The sequence below is a fragment of the Oncorhynchus mykiss genome, chromosome 4 (genome assembly GCF_013265735.2).
Source record: "Oncorhynchus mykiss isolate Arlee chromosome 4, USDA_OmykA_1.1, whole genome shotgun sequence".
Taxonomy (NCBI): Eukaryota; Metazoa; Chordata; class Actinopteri; order Salmoniformes; family Salmonidae; genus Oncorhynchus; species Oncorhynchus mykiss.
In genome coordinates this window covers 46,709,836-46,729,947 of record NC_048568.1, presented here as the reverse complement: position 1 = coordinate 46,729,947, position 20,112 = coordinate 46,709,836, and the positions used below count along the sequence as shown (strand labels likewise).

The 20,112-nt window shown below is 43.6% G+C and overlaps 1 protein-coding gene across 5 annotated transcripts in view; it reads right to left on the bottom strand.

Annotated features, from left to right (window-relative positions):
- agbl5 (ATP/GTP binding protein-like 5) overlaps positions 1–20,112 on the bottom strand; it is a 50,757-nt gene that overhangs the window by 15,697 nt on the left and 14,948 nt on the right. For 3 of the 5 annotated variants that reach the window (XM_036976469.1, XM_036976467.1, XM_036976466.1), the window contains exons 8-12: positions 18,060–18,229; positions 12,131–12,266; positions 10,683–10,888; positions 10,407–10,582; positions 9,235–9,399 (exon numbers count right to left, since the gene is read on the bottom strand). In XM_036976469.1, the coding sequence (XP_036832364.1) occupies positions 9,235–9,399; positions 10,407–10,582; positions 10,683–10,888; positions 12,131–12,266; positions 18,060–18,229 (853 nt within the window). The remainder of the gene's footprint in view (positions 1–9,234; positions 9,400–10,406; positions 10,583–10,682; positions 10,889–12,130; positions 12,267–18,059; positions 18,230–20,112) is intronic. The other 2 variants (XM_036976468.1, XM_036976470.1) reach the window with 2 other exon arrangements.

Sequence of the window (20,112 nt, the reverse complement as noted above, 5' to 3'; positions counted from 1 at the left end):
AATGTTCCCATCTCTCCTTATCCCAGTCTGCAATGTTCCCATCTCTCCCCATCTCTCCTTGTCCCAGTCTGTAATGTTCCCATCTCTCCTTATCCCAGTCTGCAATGTTCCCATCTCTCCCCATCTCTCCTTGTCCCAGTCTGTAATGTTCCCATCTCTCCTTATCCCAGTCTGTAATGTTCCCATCTCTCCTTGTCCCAGTCTGTAATGTTCCCATCTCTCCTTGTCCCAGTCTGTAATGTTCCCATCTCTCCTTGTCCCAGTCTGTAATGTTCCCATCTCTCCCCATCTCTCCTTGTCCCAGTCTGCAATGTTCCCATCTCTCCCCATCTCTCCTTGTCCCAGTCTGCAATGTTCTCATCTCTCCTTGTCCCAGTCTGTAATGTTCCCATCTCTCCCCATCTCTCCTTGTCCCAGACTGTAATGTTCCCATCTCTCCTTATCCCAGTCTGCAATGTTCCCATCTCTCCCCATCTCTCCTTGTCCCAGTCTGTAATGTTCCCATCTCTCCTTATCCCAGTCTGCAATGTTCCCATCTCTCCCCATCTCTCCTTGTCCCAGTCTGTAATGTTCCCATCTCTCCTTATCCCAGTCTGTAATGTTCCCATCTCTCCTTGTCCCAGTCTGTAATGTTCCCATCTCTCCTTGTCCCAGTCTGTAATGTTCCCATCTCTCCCCATCTCTCCTTATCCCAGTCTGTAATGTTCCCATCTCTCCTTGTCCCAGTCTGTAATGTTCCCATCTCTCCTTGTCCCAGTCTGTAATGTTCCCATCTCTCCTTATCCCAGTCTGTAATGTTCCCATCTCTCCCCATCTCTCCTTATCCCAGTCTGTAATGTTCCCATCTCTCCTTATCCCAGTCTGTAATGTTCCCATCTCTCCTTGTCCCAGTCTGTAATGTTCCCATCTCTCCTTGTCCCAGTCTGTAATGTCCCCATCTCTCCTTGTCCCAGTCTGCAATGTTCCCATCTCTCCCCATATCTCCTTGTCCCAGTCTGTAATGTTCCCATCTCTCCCCATCTCTCCTTGTCCCAGTCTGTAATGTCCCCATCTCTCCCCATCTCTCCTTGTCCCAGTCTGTAATGTTGCCATCTCTCCTTGTCCCAGTCTGCAATGTTCCCATCTCTCCCCATCTCTCCTTGTCCCAGTCTGTAATGTTCCCATCTCTCCTTGTCCCAGTCTGCAATGTTCCCATCTCTCCCCATCTCTCCTTGTCCCAGTCTGTAATGTTCCCATCTCTCCCTGTCCCAGACTGTAATGTTCCCATCTCTCCTTATCCCAGTCTGTAATGTTCCCATCTCTCCCCATCTCTCCTTGTCCCAGTCTGTAATGTTCCCATCTCTCCTTGTCCCAGTCTGTAATGTTCCCATCTCTCCTTGTCCCAGTCTGTAATGTTCCCATCTCTCCTTGTCCCAGTCTGTAATGTTCCCATCTCTCCTTGTCCCAGTCTGTAATGTTCCCATCTCTCCTTGTCCCAGTCTGTAATGTTCCCATCTCTCCTTGTCCCAGACTGTAATGTTCCCATCTCTCCTTATCCCAGTCTGTAATGTTCCCATCTCTCCCCATCTCTCCTTGTCCCAGTCTGTAATGTTCCCATCTCTCCTTATCCCAGTCTGTAATGTTCCCATCTCTCCTTGTCCCAGTCTGTAATGTTCCCATCTCTCCTTGTCCCAGTCTGTAATGTTCCCATCTCTCCCCATCTCTCCTTATCCCAGTCTGTAATGTTCCCATCTCTCCTTGTCCCAGTCTGTAATGTTCCCATCTCTCCTTATCCCAGTCTGTAATGTTCCCATCTCTCCTTATCCCAGTCTGTAATGTTCCCATCTCTCCTTATCCCAGTCTGTAATGTTCCCATCTCTCCTTGTCCCAGTCTGTAATGTTCCCATCTCTCCTTGTCCCAGTCTGTAATGTCCCCATCTCTCCTTGTCCCAGTCTGTAATGTTCCCATCTCTCCTTATCCCAGTCTGTAATGTTCCCATCTCTCCTTGTCCCAGTCTGTAATGTTCCCATCTCTCCTTGTCCCAGTCTGTAATGTTCCCATCTCTCCTTGTCCCAGTCTGTAATGTTCCCATCTCTCCTTGTCCCAGTCTGTAATGTTCCCATCTTTCCTTGTCCCAGACTGTAATGTTCCCATCTCTCCTTATCCCAGTCTGTAATGTTCCCATCTCTCCCCATCTCTCCTTGTCCCAGTCTGTAATGTTCCCATCTCTCCTTGTCCCAGTCTGTAATGTTCCCATCTCTCCTTGTCCCAGTCTGTAATGTTCCCATCTCTCCCCATCTCTCCTTATCCCAGTCTGTAATGTTCCCATCTCTCCTTGTCCCAGTCTGTAATGTTCCCATCTCTCCTTGTCCCAGTCTGTAATGTTCCCATCTCTCCTTATCCCAGTCTGTAATGTTCCCATCTCTCCCCATCTCTCCTTATCCCAGTCTGTAATGTTCCCATCTCTCCTTGTCCCAGTCTGTAATGTTCCCATCTCTCCTTGTCCCAGTCTGTAATGTCCCCATCTCTCCTTGTCCCAGTCTGTAATGTTCCCATCTCTCCTTATCCCAGTCTGTAATGTTCCCATCTCTCCTTGTCCCAGTCTGTAATGTTCCCATCTCTCCTTGTCCCAGTCTGTAATGTTCCCATCTCTCCTTGTCCCAGTCTGTAATGTTCCCATCTCTCCTTGTCCCAGTCTGTAATGTCCCCATCTCTCCTTGTCCCAGTCTGTAATGTTCCCATCTCTCCTTGTCCCAGTCTGTAATTGCAGGCACATCCATGGTAATGTTCAACCTCTCCTTATCCCAGTCTGTAATGGCAGGCATATTCACGGTAATGTTCAACCTCTCCTTATCCCAGTCTGTAATGGCAGGCATATTCATGGTAAAGATTCAACCTCTCCTTATCCCAGTCTGTAATGTTCAACCTCTCCTTATCCCAGTCTTTAATGTTCAACCTCTCCTTGTCCCAGTCTGTAATGTTCAACCTCTCCTTGTCCCAGTCTGTAATGTTCAACCTCTCCTTGTCCCAGTCTGTAATGTTCAACCTCTCCTTGTCCCAGTCTTTAATGTTCAACCTCTCCTTGTCCCAGTCTAATGTTCAACCTCTCCTTGTCCCAGTCTAATGTTCAACCTCTCCTTGTCCCAGTCTGTAATGTTCAACCTCTCCTTGTCCCAGTCTGTAATGTTCAACCTCTCCTTATCCTAGTCTGTAATGTTCAACCTCTCCTTGTCCCAGTCTGTAATGTACAACCTCTCCTTGTCCCAGGGTTAGGGTCCCAGTCTGTAATGTTCAACCTCTCCTTATCCCAGGGTTAGGGTCCCAGTCTGTAATGTTCAACCTCTCCTTGTCCCAGGGTTAGGGTCCCAGTCTGTAATGTTCAACCTCTCCTTGTCCCAGGGTTAGGGTCCCAGTCTGTAATGTTCAACCTCTCCTTGTCCCAGTCTGTAATGTTGAATCTCTCCTTATCCCAGTCTGTAATGTTCAACCTCTCCTTGTCCCAGTATGTAATGTTCAACCTCTCCTTATCCTAGTCTGTAATGTTCAACCTCTCCTTGTCCCAGTCTGTAATGTACAACCTCTCCTTGTCCCAGGGTTAGGGTCCCAGTCTGTAATGTTCAACCTCTCCTTATCCCAGGGTTAGGGTCCCAGTCTGTAATGTTCAACCTCTCCTTGTCCCAGGGTTAGGGTCCCAGTCTGTAATGTTCAACCTCTCCTTGTCCCAGGGTTAGGGTCCCAGTCTGTAATGTTCAACCTCTCCTTGTCCCAGTCTGTAATGTTGAATCTCTCCTTATCCCAGTCTGTAATGTTCAACCTCTCCTTGTCCCAGTATGTAATGTTCAACCTCTCCTTATCCCAGTCTGTAACGTTCAACCTCTCCTTATCCCAGTCTGTAATGTTCAACCTCTCCTTGTCCCAGTCTGTAATGTTCAACCTCTCCTTGTCCCAGTCTGTAATGTTCAACCTCTCCTTGTCCCAGGGTTAGGGTCCCAGTCTGTAATGTTCAACCTCTCCTTGTCCCAGGGTTAGGGTCCCAGTCTGTAATGTACAACCTCTCCTTGTCCCAGGGTTAGGGTCCCAGTCTGTAATGTTCAACCTCTCCTTATCCCAGGGTTAGGGTCCCAGTCTGTAATGTTCAACCTCTCCTTGTCCCAGGGTTAGGGTCCCAGTCTGTAATGTTCAACCTCTCCTTGTCCCAGGGTTAGGGTCCCAGTCTGTAATGTTCAACCTCTCCTTATCCCAGGGTTAGGGTCCCAGTCTGTAATGTTCAACCTCTCCTTGTCCCAGGGTTAGGGTTCCAGTCTGCAATGTTCAACCTCTCCTTGTCCCAGGGTTAGGGTCCCAGTCTGTAATGTTCAACCTCTCCTTGTCCCAGTGTTAGGGTCCCAGTCTGTAATGTTCAACCTCTCCTTATCCCAGGTTTAGGGTCCCAGTCTTTAATCCCCACATGTTTTAAGATGACAACCATCATTCCCGTTCCTAAGAACTCTGAGGTTTCATGCCACAATGACTACCACCCTGTAGCACTCACTTCTGTGATCATGAAGTGCTTTGAGGGGCTGGTTATGGATCACATCAACTCCATCATCCCAGATACCCCAGACCCACTCCAATTTGAGGGGCTGGTTATGGATCACATCAACTCCATCATCCCAGACACCCCAGACCCACTCCAATTTGAGGGGCTGATTATGGATCACATCAACTCCATCATCCCAGACACCCCAGACCCACTCCAATTTGAGGGGCTGATTATGGATCACATCAACTCCATCATCCCAGACACCCCAGACCCACTCCAATTTCTATACCACCCCAACAGATCCAAAGACGACGCAATCTGAATCGCTCTGCACACTGCCCTCACCCACCTAGATAAGAGGAGTACCTATTTGAGAATGCTGTTCATAGACTACAGCTCAGCGTTCAACAACATCGTCACCTCCAAGCTCATCACTAAGTCTAAAATATCTCTACAACTGGATCCTGGACTTCCAGACGGGCCGACACCAGGTGGTGAGGGTAGGTAACAACACCTCCCTCTACAACTGGATCCTGGACTTCCAGATAGGGGTACCGGTACAGAGTCAATGTGGAGGCTATATACAGGGGTTACCGGTACAGAGTCAATGTGGAGGCTATATACAGGGGGTACCGGTACAGAGTCAATGTGGAGGCTATATACAGGGGGTACCAGTACAGAGTCAATGTGGAGGCTATATACAGGGGGTACCGGTACAGAGTCAATGTGGAGGCTATATACAGGGGTTACCGGTACAGAGTCAATGCGGAGGCTATATACAGGGGGTACCAGTACAGAGTCAATGCGGAGGCTATATACAGGGGGTACCAGTACAGAGTCAATGCGGAGGCTATATACAGGGGGTACCGGTACAGAGTCAATGTGCGGGGGCACCGGTTAGTTGAGGTAATATGTACATGTAGGTAGAGTTATTGAAGCGACTATGCATAGATAATAACAGAGAATAGCAGTGGCGTAAAAGAGGGGGTGGGGGCAGCAATGCAAATAGTCTGGGTAGCCATTTGATTAGATGTTCAGGAGTCTTATGGCTTGGGGGGTAGAAGCTGTTAAGAAGCCTCTTGGACCTAGACTTGGCACTCCGGCACTGCTTGCCGTGCGGTAGCAGAGAGAACAGTCTATGACTGGGGTAACTGGGGGCTTTGACCATTTTTAGGGCCTTCCTCTGACACCGCCTGGTGTAGAGGTCCTGGGTGGCAGAAAGCTTGGCCCCAGTGATGTACTGGGCCGTGCGTACCACCCTCTATAGGGCCTTCCTCTGACACCGCCTGGTATAGAGATCCTGGATGGCAGAAAGCTTGGCCCCAGTGATGTACTGGGCCGTACACACTACCCTCTGTAGTGCCTTACGGTCGGAGGCCGAGCAGTTACCGTACCAGGCAGTGATGCAACCAGTCAGGATGCTCTCGATGTTGCAGCTCCAGAACCTGTCAGTGAACTGTTGTCTAGAGAGAATGCTTCAAGACCAGATAGGGCACATTGGCTATATAACACTATATAACTGTATATAACACTATATAACTGTATATAACACTATATAACTCTATATAACTCTATATAACACTATATAACACTATATAACTCTATATAACACTATATAACACTATTTAACACTATATAACTCTATATAACACTATATAACACTATATAACACTATATAACTCTATATAACACTATATAACACTATATAACTCTATATAACACTATATAACTCTATATAACACTATATAACACTATATAACACTATATAACTCTATATAACTCTATATAACACTATATAACACTATATAACACTATATAACACTATATAACACTATATAACTCTATATAACACTATATAACACTATATAACTCTATATAACACTATATAACACTATATAACACTATATAACTCTATATAACACTATATAACACTATATAACACTATATAACTCTATATAACACTATATAACACTATATAACACTATATAACACTATATAACTCTATATAACACTATATAACACTATATAACACTATATAACACTATATAACTCTATATAACACTATATAACACTATATAACACTATATAACACTATATAATACTATATAATACTATATAACTCTATATAACACTATATAATACTATATAACACTATATAATACTATATAACACTATATAACACTATATAACACTATATAATACTATATAACACTATATAATACTATATAACACTATATAACTCTATATAACACTATATAATACTATATAACACTATATAACACTATATAACACTATATAATACTATATAACACTATATAACTCTATATAACACTATATAATACTATATAACACTATATAATACTATATAACACTATATAACACTATATAACACTATATAACACTATATAACTCTATATAACACTATATAACTCTATATAACACTATATAACACTATATAACACTATATAACACAACCATTTTGTGGCAAAACCATCAGTGGAGTTGAAACCCTCAGTATGCGACGGAAACTCATCCAACTTTTTTTAAATTCGTTACTTGGGACTTTAAATGCAAAAGTTATTTTAATGTGCACTATGTCATCACGCACACCATTTTATCTGAAATAAGTCAGTTTGACAAAAACATCCTCTGGTAGGAAAGTGAGCATATTGTTTCATACAGATTTGAGAATATTCTAAATCTGTCGCCAGCTACACACAGTCTCAGAAGTGGGTGCTGAGTGGCAAGATAAAAACACTTTTTCAAGCTAACTTATTTATGTAACACACACACACACACACACCACACACACCACACACACCACACACCACACACACACACCTTTACTGCCTTTATTAAAAATGTTCCAACACAACTGTTCACTACAGGTGTACGTACAGGGCCTGCAGAAAGTACACACACCCCTGGACTTTTTCCACGTTGTTTTGTTCTGAATTAACCGTTTATTAAATGGAGATGTTTTGTCCCTGGCCTACACTCAATACCTCATAATGTCAAAGTTAACTTCTTTTTTTACCAACTCATTCAAAACGAAAAGCTGAAAATGATTCAACAACTTTGTTATGACAAGCCTAAATAAAAATCAGGAGTAAGCATGTGCTTAACAAGTCACATAATAAGTTGCATGGACTCACTCTGTGGGCAATAATAGTGTTGAACATGATTTTTGAATGACTACCTCATCTCTGTACCTCAATTATCTGTAATGTCCCTCAGTCGAGCAGTGAATTTCAAACACAGATTCAACCACAAAGACCAGGGAGGTTTTCCACTGCCTTGTAAAGAAGGTCACATACTGGTAGATGGGTAAAAAACAGCAGACATTGAATATCCCTTTGAGCATGGTGAAGTTATTCATTACACTTTGGATGGTGTATCAATACACCCAGTCACTACAGAGATACAGGCATCCTTCCTAACTCAGTTGCCGGAGAGGAAGGAAACAGCTCAGGGATTTCACCATGAGGCCAATGGTGATTTTAAAACAGTTACAGAATTTAAATGTCTGTGATAGGAGAAAACTGAGGATGGTTCAACAACATTGTAGTTACTCCACAATACTAAACCAAATGACAGTGTGAAAGGAAGGAAGCCTGTACAGAATAAAACATATTCCAAAACATAAATCCTGACAAGACACTAAAGTAAAACTGCAAAAAATGTGGCAAAGCAATTCACTTTTTCTCCTGAATACAAAGTGTTCTGTTTGGGGCAAATCCAATACAACACCTTACTGAATACCACGCTCCATATTTTCAAGCATAGTTGTGGCTGCATCATGTTATGGGTATGCTTGTCATCATTAAGGACTGGGGAGTTTTGAGGGATTAAAAATAAACAGAATGGAGCTAAGTACAGACAAAACCCTAGAGGAAAACCTGGTTCTGGGAAATGGATTCACCTTTCAGCAGGACAATAAACTAAAACACAAGGCCAAATCTACACTGGAGTTGCTTACCAAGAAGACAGTGAATGGTCCTGAGTGGCCGAGGAAAAGTTTTGACTTAAATCTGCTTGAAAATCTATGGTAAAATCTGAAAATGGCTGTCTAGCAATGATCAACAACCAACTCAACAGAGCTTGAAGAGTTTGAAAAGAAGAACGGGCAAATGTTGCACAATCCAGGTGTGGACAGCTCTTAGACACTTACCCAGATGTAATCTCTGCCAAAGGTACATCTATTGACTCAGAAGGTTGAACACTTATATAATGAAGATATATATGCGTTTTATTTTTCATATTTGTTTTTACAAAATGTTAGAATTTTTCTTCCAATTTGACATTTCAGATTATTTTGTGTAGATAATAGATTTAAAATATATATATATTTTAATGCCACTTTGAAACATCAAAATGTGGAATAAGTGGTGTGAATACCTTCTGAAGGCTCTGTGCGTATATTTACTTGCTACTTTATGGTGAATAGTAGAAGGTCCACAAAAACCAGAGGAATTTAAAGTAGAAGTTTTAGGCTAGCACCAAACACACATTCTCCCTCCCTGTCTCCCTGTCTCTCAGTATGAGTCCTGGTTGTGCCCAATCTGTGCTGTAGTAGTAGTAGTGTCTGAGATGAGGGAAGCCAGCGGCGAGCCTAGGCCGGTCTGGAGCAGGGGGCTCAGTTTGGCGAGCAGCCCAGGCCGGGGCATCGAGGGCATGGCCTGCAGGGAGGGCAGCAAGGCGGACAGGCTTGGAGTCTGGAGGGAGTACAGACCTGGGAGAGGACAGGACGCCACCGAGGAGGACGAGGAGGAGGAAGAGGAGGAGGTGGGGGATGACGGGGGCCGGGCTGGGGTGGGGGGGTGGCTGTTGCTAGGAGACGACCGGAGGACGGAGCGGTGGTGGTGGGGGGGGCGTCTCTTCTCCTGAGTTTTAGCGTCTACAGAGATACACACACATACGGCTCAGACATATGCAGGAGGGATTACACACATGGTTCTAACACATGCAAGACACACACGACACCCGTGGAGCAGGGGAGCCATGCAGGGAAGCCATGCAGGGGAACCTAGAGGTCACACCCGGGGGCAGGGCATAGTAGCTGTCAGCTCAGCCAATCATAGCCAAGGTTAGATTTCCTGCTCTGACATCATCAGCCTCATTCTCTTCCAGTGTATAAACAATATCCACCTGACAGCAGAACACACCTAGATGATATTTCAATATCCACCTGACAGCAGAACACACCTAGATGATATTTCAATATCCACCTGACAGCAGAACACACCCAGATGATATTTCAATATCCACCTGACAGCAGAACACACCTAGATTTCACCAGGGGTCACCAATCCTGTTCCTACAGGGGTCATATCTCTCCAGGAACAGGGTTGGAGTTAAAGCCTACAGGAGGGTATCTCTCCAGGAACAGGGTTGGAGTTAAAACCTACAGGAGGGTATCTCTCCAGGAACAGGGTTGGAGTTAAAACCTACAGGAGGGTCTGTCTCCAGGAACAGGATTGGAGTTAAAACCTACAGGAGGGTCTCTCTCCAGGAACAGGGTTGGAGTTAAAACCTACAGGAGGGTATCTCTCCAGGAACAGGGTTGGAGTTAAAACCTACAGGAGTGTATCTCTCCAGGAACAGGGTTGGAGTTAAAACCTACAGGAGTGTATCTCTCCAGGAACAGGGTTGGAGTTAAAACCTACAGGAGGGTCTCTCTCCAGGAACAGGGTTGGAGTTAAAACCTACAGGAGGGTCTCTCTCCAGGAACAGGGTTGGAACAGGGTTGGAGAGCTCTGCCCAACCCAGCCCTGATACATCAACCCCTACTACACCCATGTCATTAACCGCAGGCATAGACCTGCATACATCATTCATAAGAGGAGAGAGAAACAGAGAGAACAAGCGAGAGCTAGAGAGAGAGGACAATAAAAAGAGTCTTACCTCGGACAGGTCCGAGTGCCTTGCTCCCCCCGCGTTGTGTGTGTGTGTTGTGCGTGGAACCGAAGGTGAGGCTCGGCGAGGTGTGTATCTGAGGAGACGGTGTCTGGCTGCTACTGCTGTGCCTGTTACAACGAGCATGACTCAGAGACGTGTCTGATGCAGAACTGGTCAGAGACCTACACACACACCGAGACATTAATGCTTAGTACTTCAGCGTAGTGATATGATGATAATAACAGAGCTACAGTAACAGCAGGAAAACAGAGGTGTTCTTACGTATTGAAGCTCTTGGGTGGTGACGCCTTGTTCCCGCTGGTGTGTGTCCGTGGCTGTGCGTGTGTGTTGAGGCCCTTGCTGTTGCGGACGTGTTTGAGAGTCCAGGCGCGGAGGTTGGTCAAGCTGCTGTGTTCTGAAAGGACGAGGCGTGGCCACGGGTTGCAGTCAGCCATGTCCAGGGCTGCTATGGCAACCGCACGCCCCACCTAGACACACACATAGAGTTAGCTTTTCTAGGGTACGTTCTTAAACTCACTCTGGCCATCTACTCCGATTTCAGAGCACTTTCGTCTGAGTGTGCCAGAGCGCAGAATAACTGAAGACTTTACAGACGGTTGAATATGGCCGGTGTCAGTAAACGTCGACAAAGAAGCATCATTAAACTGTTGACGGCAGCACAGTTACAGTCACTAACGCTCTGGATAACCAGCTCTGCTATGGTTAGTTAAATGGTCAGATTGGGGTGTTCTCATCTGGCTAGACTGTAAACTCTCCTTCCAGACTCACATCAAACATCTCCAATCCAAAATTAAATCTAGAATTGGCTTCCTATTTTGCAACAAAGCCTCCTACACTCATGCTGCTAAACATACCTTCGTAAAACTGACTATCCTACCGATCCTAGCCTCTAATACTCTACTCAGCAAATTGGATGCAGTCTATCACAGTGCCATCTGTTTTGTCACCAAAGTCCCATATATCACCCACCACTGTGACCTGTATGCTCTCGTTGGCTGGCCCTCGCTTCATATTAGTCGCCAAACCCACTGGCTCCAGGTCATCTATAAGTCTTTTCTCGGTAAAGCCCCGCCTTATCTCAGCTCATTAGTCACCATAGCAACAACCACCCATAGCACGCGCTCCAGCAGGTATATCTCACTGGTCACCCCCAAAGGCAATTCCTCCTTTGGCCGCCTTTCCTTCCAGTTCTCTGCTGCCAATGACTGGAACGAATTGCAAAAATCACTGAAGCTGGAGACTCATATCTCCCTCACTAACTTTAAGCATCAGCTATCAGAGCAGCTTACCGATCGCTGCACCTGTAAATAGCCCATCTGTAAATAGCCCATCCAATCCTCATCCCCATACTGTATTTATTTATTTATCTTGCTCCTTTTCACCCCAGTATCTCTACTTGCATATTAATCTTCTGCACATCTACCACTCCAGTGTATAAAAGGTATATTGTAATTACTTCGCCACTACGGCCTATTCATTGCCTTATTTATTTATTTATTGCCTTATCTCCCTTATCTTACCTCATTTGCACACACTGTATATATACTTTTCTATTGTGTTATTGACTATATGTGTGTCTGTCTCTGTGTGCCTGTCTGTAGATCTGTCTGTGTTTGTCTGTCTATATGTTTGTCTACATGTGTCTGTCTGTGTCTCTCTGTCTGCGTCCGTCTCTGAGTGCGTCTGTCTCTGTGCGTGTGCATGTGTACCTGTTCGAATATCTCGGGGGTATATTTGGGGGGGAATGCGGGAGGGGGAGGAGGTGTGGCTCGTCCGTTGTCATGGCAGGCAGGAGGGATGGTGTTGACTGTCCTCCCCGTGTTGTAGTTGCACTCCAACGTATAGCTGTAATAGATAACCATAATATATACAGTACCAGTCAAAAGTTATCTACATTGTAGAATAATAGTGAAGACATCAAAACTATGAAACAACACATATGGAACAATGTAGTAACCAAAAAAGTGTTAAACAAATCACAAATATATTTTATACTTGAGATTCTTCGAAGTAGCCACCCTTTGCCTTGACGACAGCTTTGCACACTCTTGGCATTCTCTCAACCAGCTTCATGAGGTAGTCACCTGGAATGCATTTCAATTCACAGGTGTGCTTGTTAAAAGTTCATTTGTGGAATTTCTTTCCTTCTAAATGCATTTGAGCCAATCAGTTGTGTTGTGACAAGGTAGGGGTGGTATACAGAAGATTTGGTAAAAGACCAAGTCCATCATTACTTTGAGACATGAAGGTCAGTCAATTTGGGAATATATTATATATATTAAAATAAAATAAATATTTGTTAACACTTTTTTGGTTACATGATTCCACGTGTTATTTCATAGTTTTTGTCTTCACTATTATTCTACAATGTAGAAATGAGTAATAAAATGTAATTAAACTTGAATGAGTTGGTGTTCTAAAATCTTTGGTAGTATACATATACAGTGCCAGTCAAAGGTTTGGACACGCCTACTCATTCAAGGTTTTTTTTACATTGTTTTTCATGGTCTTTCGTTTCCTTTTGGCAAACTCCAAGTGGGAGGTCATGTGCCTTCTACTGAGGAGTGGCTTCCGGCTGGCCACTCTACCAAAGTGTTCAGACCCCTTGACTTTTCCACATTTTCTTACGTTACAGCCTTATTCTCAAATGGATTGAATAGTTTTTTCCCCTCATCAATCTACACACAATGTCCCATAATGACAAAGCAAAAAAAGGTTTTTAGACATTTTTACAAATGTATATTAACATAATAAAACGGAAATTTTACATTTACATAATTATTCAGACCATTTACTCCTTTGGCATCTTTGGCAGCAATTAAAGCCTTGAGTCTTCTTGGGTTTGACGCTACAAGCTTGGCACACCTGTATTTGGGGAGTTTCTCCCATTCTTCTCTGCAGATCCACTCAAACTGTCAGGTTGGATGGGGAGCATCGCTGCACAGTTATTTTCAGGTCTCTCCAGACATGTTCGATCAGGTTCAAGTCCTGGCTCTAGCTGAGCCACTCAAGGATATTCAGAGACTTGTCCCGAAGCCACTCTTGCGTTGTCTTGGCTGTGTGCTTAGGGTCGTAGTTCTGTTGGAAGGTGAACCTTCACCCCAGTCTGAGGTCCTGAGTGCTCTGGAACAGGTTTTCATCAAGGATCTCTCTGTACTTTGCTCTATTCATCTTTGCCTCGATCCTGACTAGTCTCCCGGTCCCTGCCACTGAAAAACATCCCGACAGCATGATGCTGCCACCACCATGCTTCACCGTAGGGATGATGCAAGGATTCCTCCAGACATGACGCTTGGCATTCAGGCCAAAGAGTTCAATCTTGGTTCAATCTTCCGTCTGGCCACTCTACCATAAAGGCCTGATTGGTGGAGTGCTGCAGAGAAGGTTGTCCTTCTGGAAGGTTCTCCCATCTTCACAGAGGAACTCTGGAGCTCTGACAGAGTGACCATCAGGTTCTTGGTCACCACCCTGACCAAGGCACATCTCCCCGATTGCTTAGTTTGGCCCGGGCAGCCAGCTCTAGGAAGAGTCTTGGTGGTTCCAAACTTCTTCCATTTAAGAATGATGGAGGCCACTGTGTTCTTGGGGACCTTCAATGCTGCAGAATTGTTTTGGTACCCTTCCCCAGATCTGTGCCTCGACACCATCCTGTCTCAGAGCTCGACGGACGATTCCTTCGACCTCATTGCTTGGTTTTTGCTCTGACATGCACTGTCAACTGTGGGACCTTATATAGACAGGTGTGTCTTTCCAAATCATGTCCAATCAATTGAATTTATCACAGGTGGACTCCAATCAAGTTGTAGAAACATCTCAATGATGATCAATGGAAACAGGATGCACCTGAGCTCAATTTCAAGTCTCATAGTAAAGGGTCTGAATATTTATATAAATCTGTTTTGTATTTTTAATAAATGTGAGAAAAACATTTTTAAACCTGCTTTCACTTTGTCATTATGCGGTATATTATGTAGATTGATGAGACAAAGACATATATTTAATCCATTTTAGAATAAGGCTGTAACTAGGGATGCAGATATTAGCTAAAAATGACAACATCGATACCGGCCCGATGTCTAGTTTAACGGCGATGTTAAAAACCAATGTCAAAGCTACCGTGATTACCCATATAACATTAGGTACATGACGTAATGACACCCCGTAAAATGTTGCGCTATACGTTCAACACAGCATTCCCAACCTCGCCCACAATGTCTGCTGTGTGGATCGAGCAGTCAACAAGTCCAGCAGTCATTTCAGCGAGACAACTCAAAGGCTAAATCCATTAACACCAAGATAATGGAATTCAATGCCCTTGATAATCAACCGTTCTCTGTCGTGGGTGATGTTATCTTTCGCCAACTGGTTGAGCACCGTTACACACTAAACGTTACCAAGTGGGCTATTTTTCAGATGTTGGCCTACTGGAGGTACACAGTAATAGCGTCACTGCTATTAGCTTCACGACATACACACTATGGAACGCAGTTTGGGTCTTTACGTGTCAAAAAATATACAGTAGCACTGTCAAAGCTGTACAAAAAAGTCTGCAGACAAGCAAACACCGGCCACGAACGATGTGTTTACAATACCGCGTTGAAGCAAAATTTGTTCGAGCGCAACTTCTGGGGTAGCTAGCTAGCTTTAGTTTGATACCTAGCTAGCACCAATACAACCAGCCTGAAAACAATGACCAGTAGAAACTGCAGTCATTTTCATTGTTCTTAGCAATGATTGTGATTTAGGAATCCTTGTGAGTAAGTATTAGCTAGGTTGTCACTTGTTGTTTGCCTGTTGAAATTGAACTTCAGTTCATGAAAATAAATAGCTAGCCAGCTACTTAACCCTGTTGCCCAAAGCCAATGTTATAAACAGCCAGCTAGCTTCATCTGGCTAGTGAGACTCGACCGGATTGGGTTATGTGTTGTGCAGCTAGCCACAATAAGGATTAGGCACAATAGTGGAATTTGCAGTTTGCCTTCGAAATAAAAGTAGGTCATTGACAGTGATGCAAATGAATACAAATAGTAGAATTATGCAATACTTTTATTTTGAAGGCTAACCGCAAAGTCCACTATTGTGGCTAATCCTTGTGGCTAGCTTCACATAGATGGGTCCGACCACCATGAATCAAATAAGAACTGTCTTATAAATGAGGGTTATTTAGATGACAGCTACCTATATAGTTAGCTAACTAACTATAGCTACTGAAACAGGTGTGTTAGACACGTCAAATAGTGTTATTTCACGTGTATCGTTTCTGACACGCAAAGACCCAGACGGCGTTCCATAGAAATCCTGGTTGAGAATGAAACGACTGAACAAATTAACAACAAAACAGCAAGTAAGTGAAAGAAATAGGTTTTGATGATGTTTTACTGGTAATGGGGACATAAGGAAATGCCAACAAATGTTTTGGTCAGTGTGTGTGTGTGTGTGTGTGTGTGTGAGTATGTTTGTGCGCCGCCCTATGATGGGACTCAGCCTGGTTTCGAACCAGGGACTCTAGTGACGCCACTTGCACTGAGATGCAGTGCCTTAGACCTCTGCGTCCATGTGTGTGTGTGAGTATGTTTGTGCGCCGCCCTATGATGGGACTCAGCCTGGATTCGAACCAGGGACTCTAGTGACGCCACTTGCACTGAGATGCAGTGCCTTAGACCTCTGCGTCCATGTGTGTGTTAACTGAACTAGAATGCTTAAAAGGCCGCTACATTTTTAATATCAGTTAAATGGTAACATTTCTTTTGGCAAGGAAAATATCGGATATCGGTATCGGCCAAAAATGTCATATCAGTGCATCACTACCTGAAACGTAACAAAATGTGGAAAAAGTCAAGGGGTCCGATTACTTCCCGAATACACTGTATATAATAACTACACTCCAACATACACTGAGTTTACAAAACATTAAGAACACCTCCCTAATATTGAGTTGTACCCTTTTTTGTCCTCAGAACAGCCTCAATTCGTCGAGGTATGGACTCTGCAAGGTATCTAAAGCCTTCCACAGGGATGCTGGCCCATGTTGACTCCATTGCTTCCCACAGTTGTGTCAGGTTGGCTGGATGTCCTTTGGGTGGTGGACCATTCTTGAAATACACAGGAAACTGTTGAGCGTGAAAAACCCAGCACCGTTGCAGTTCTTGACACACTCAATCCTGTGCGCCTGGCACCTACTACCATACTGCATTCAAATGCACTTAAATATTTTGTCTTACCCATTCACCCTCTGAATGGCACACATACACAATCCACGTCTCATTTTTCTCAAGACTTACAAATCCTTCTTTAACCTGTCTCCTCCCCTTCATCTACATGGACTGAAGTGGATTTAACAAGTGACATCAATAAGGGATCATAGATTTCACCTGGTCAGTCTGTGCCATGGAAAGAGCAGGTGTTCTTAATGTTTTGTACACTCAGTATATAACCATAATATATATACATACAGTCATGACCCAAATTGTCACCATTAATAAACATGAGCAAAAAAGACTGTATAAAATAAATAATTCAAATACTAAGCTATAGAAAATATATATTTTTTATAATTAAAAAGTAGTTAGGGGTCAAAATTATTGCCACCTGTTTTCAATACTCTAGCACCTTCACCTCGAGAGGATAACGGCACTGAGCCTTTTTCTACAATGTTTTATGAGATTGGAGAACACATTGGGATGAATCTTAGACCATTCCTCAATACAGAATCTGTTCAGATCCTTGAATCTGTTCTTATGGACTGTCCTCTTCAATTCAAACCACAGGTTTTCAATGGGGTTCAAGTCTGGAGACTTGGGGTTATTGTCCTGCTGGAAGATCCACTTGCGGCCAAGTTTCAGCCTCCTGGCAGAGGCAACCAGGTCTTTGGCTAAAATGTCCTGGTACTGGGTAAAGATAATGATGCTGTGGACCTTAACAAGGCCCCCAGGACGAGTGGAAGGTAAACAGCCCCATAACATCAAAGACCACCAGACTTTACAGTAGGTACGGGGTTCTGTTCTGCTTATCACATCCTTCTATCGACGCTAAACCCACCACCAGACTTTACAGTAGGTACGGGGTTCTGTTCTGCTTATCACATCCTTCTATCGACGCTAAACCCACCACCAGACTTTACAGTAGGTACGGGGTTCTGTTCTGCTTATCACATCCTTCTATCGACGCTAAACCCACCACCAGACTTTACAGTAGGTACGGGGTTCTGTTCTACTTATCACATCCTTCTATCGACGCTAAACCCACCACCAGACTTTACAGTAGGTACGGGGTTCTGTTCTGCTTATCACATCCTTCGATCGACGCTAAACTCGCCACTGATGTCGGTCGCCAAAGAGCTCTTACATCTGAGCATAGTACCGGTTCCAATCCAATTACGTTCGTCAAACTCCAGGCTTTTACATTTGTTGGATTACACAAAGCTGCGTAGTGATATTACCTGTGTAGTAGTCATATAGCTTTGTGCGTAGTGATATTACCTGTGTAGTAGTCCTATAGCTTTGTGCGTAGTGATATTACCTGTGTAGTAGTCCTATAGCTTTGTGCGTAGTGATATTACCTGTGTAGTAGTCCTATAGCTTTGTGCGTAGTGATATTACCTGTGTAGTAGTCCTATAGCTTTGTGCGTAGTGATATTACCTGTGTAGTAGTCCTATAGCTTTGTGCATGGCCACGCGTCCACTGCCCTCTTTGCTCTGACCGTCTCTCTTGTCGCGGGCGTACATGTTCTTCTCGGAGAAGTTACAACCATGGAAGTCAAAGTGGGCGGAGTTCACAGCTATCAGCTTAGGGTACAACATGTTCTCCACCTACACGCAGACAGACACACACACACACGCACACACACGTCAGCATTAAGGTACCAAAGAAGACCATGTAGGGAATTTCCGGGGGCACGAATGCCGTAACACATGTTTCCCAGAGCTCTGCCAAGTTGTGACAAACTTGATTTAATATAGAGCAGTTTAATATATTGTATAATTAATTTCACTTTACTAAGTACGGTTTACATAGTTTCATATATCTCTTTGCTCTTCTGAACGTTAATAATGGCTATGAATTGCTGAACGGAAGATTGCTAAAGTAGGCCGCAGCAAAGCCTTGGATTTTCCTGAACGAGCTACCAACTGGAGAGGCGGGCATATTTGTTGCTCCTGGCAGTTTCGGTTGCCTTGAACGACAGAATATCCGAAGCAAGGTTTTTCATCTCTTTTGTCTTTGTACAGTGAAAGAAGTGATCAAATCAAAGTTTATTTGTCACGTGCCCCGAAGGTGAAATGCTTCCTTACAGGCCCTAACCAACAGTGCCATTTGTAAGTTAAAAAAAATAGGTATTAGGTGAACAATAGATAAGTAAAGAAATGAAAAACAACAGTAAAAAGACATTGAATAATAACAGTAGAGAGGCTATATACAGTAGAGGGGCTATATACAGTAGAGGGGCTATATACAGCAGAGAGACTATATACAGTAGGGAGACTATATACAGTAGAGAGGCTATATACAGTAGAGAGACTATATACAGTAGAGAGGCTATATACAGTAGAGAGGCTATATACAGCAGAGAGGCTATATACAGCAGAGAGGTTATATACAGTAGAGAGGCTATATACAGCAGAGAGGTGATATACAGCAGAGAGGTTATATACAGTAGAGAGGCTATATACAGCAGAGAGGTTATATACAGCAGGGAGGTTATATACAGTAGAGAGGCTATATACAGCAGAGAGGCTATATACAGTAGAGAGGCTATATACAGTAGAGAGGCTATATACAGCAGAGAGGTTATATACAGCAGAGAGACTATATACAGCAGAGAGGCTATATACAGCAGAGAGGTTATATACAGTAGAGAGGTTATATACAGTAGAGAGGTTATATACAGCAGAGAGGCTATATACAGCAGGGAGGCTATATACAGCAGAGAGGTTATATACAGCAGAGAGACTATATACAGCAGAGAGGCTATATACAGTAGAGAGGTTATATACAGCAGAGAGGTTATATACAGTAGAGAGGCAATAACAGCAGAGAGGCTATATACAGTAGAGAGGTTATATACAGTAGAGAGGCTATATACAGTAGAGAGGCTATATACAGTAGAGAGACTATATACAGTAGAGAGGCTATATACAGTAGAGAGGCTATAACAGTAGAGACTATATACAGCAGAGAGGCTATATACAGTAGAGAGGTTATATACAGTAGAGAGGCTATAACAGCAGAGAGACTATATACTGTAGGGAGGCTATATACTGTAGATATGCTATATACAGTAGAGAGGTTATATACTGTAGATATGCTATATACAGTAGAGAGGTTATATACAGCAGAGAGGCTATATACAGTAGAGAGGCTATATACAGTAGAGAGGCTATATACAGCAGAGAGGTTATATACAGTAGAGAGGCAATAACAGCAGAGAGGCTATATACAGTAGAGAGACTATATACAGTAGGGAGACTATATACTGTAGAGAGGCTATATACTGTAGAGAGGCTATATACAGTAGTGAGGTTATATACAGTAGTGAGGCTATATACAGTAGAGAGGCTTTATACAGTAGAGAGACTATTACAGTAGAAGCTATTACAGTAGAGAGGCTATATACAGTAGAGAGGCTATATACAGCAGAGATGCTATATACAGTAGTGAGGTTATATACAGTAGAGAGGTTATATACAGTAGAGAG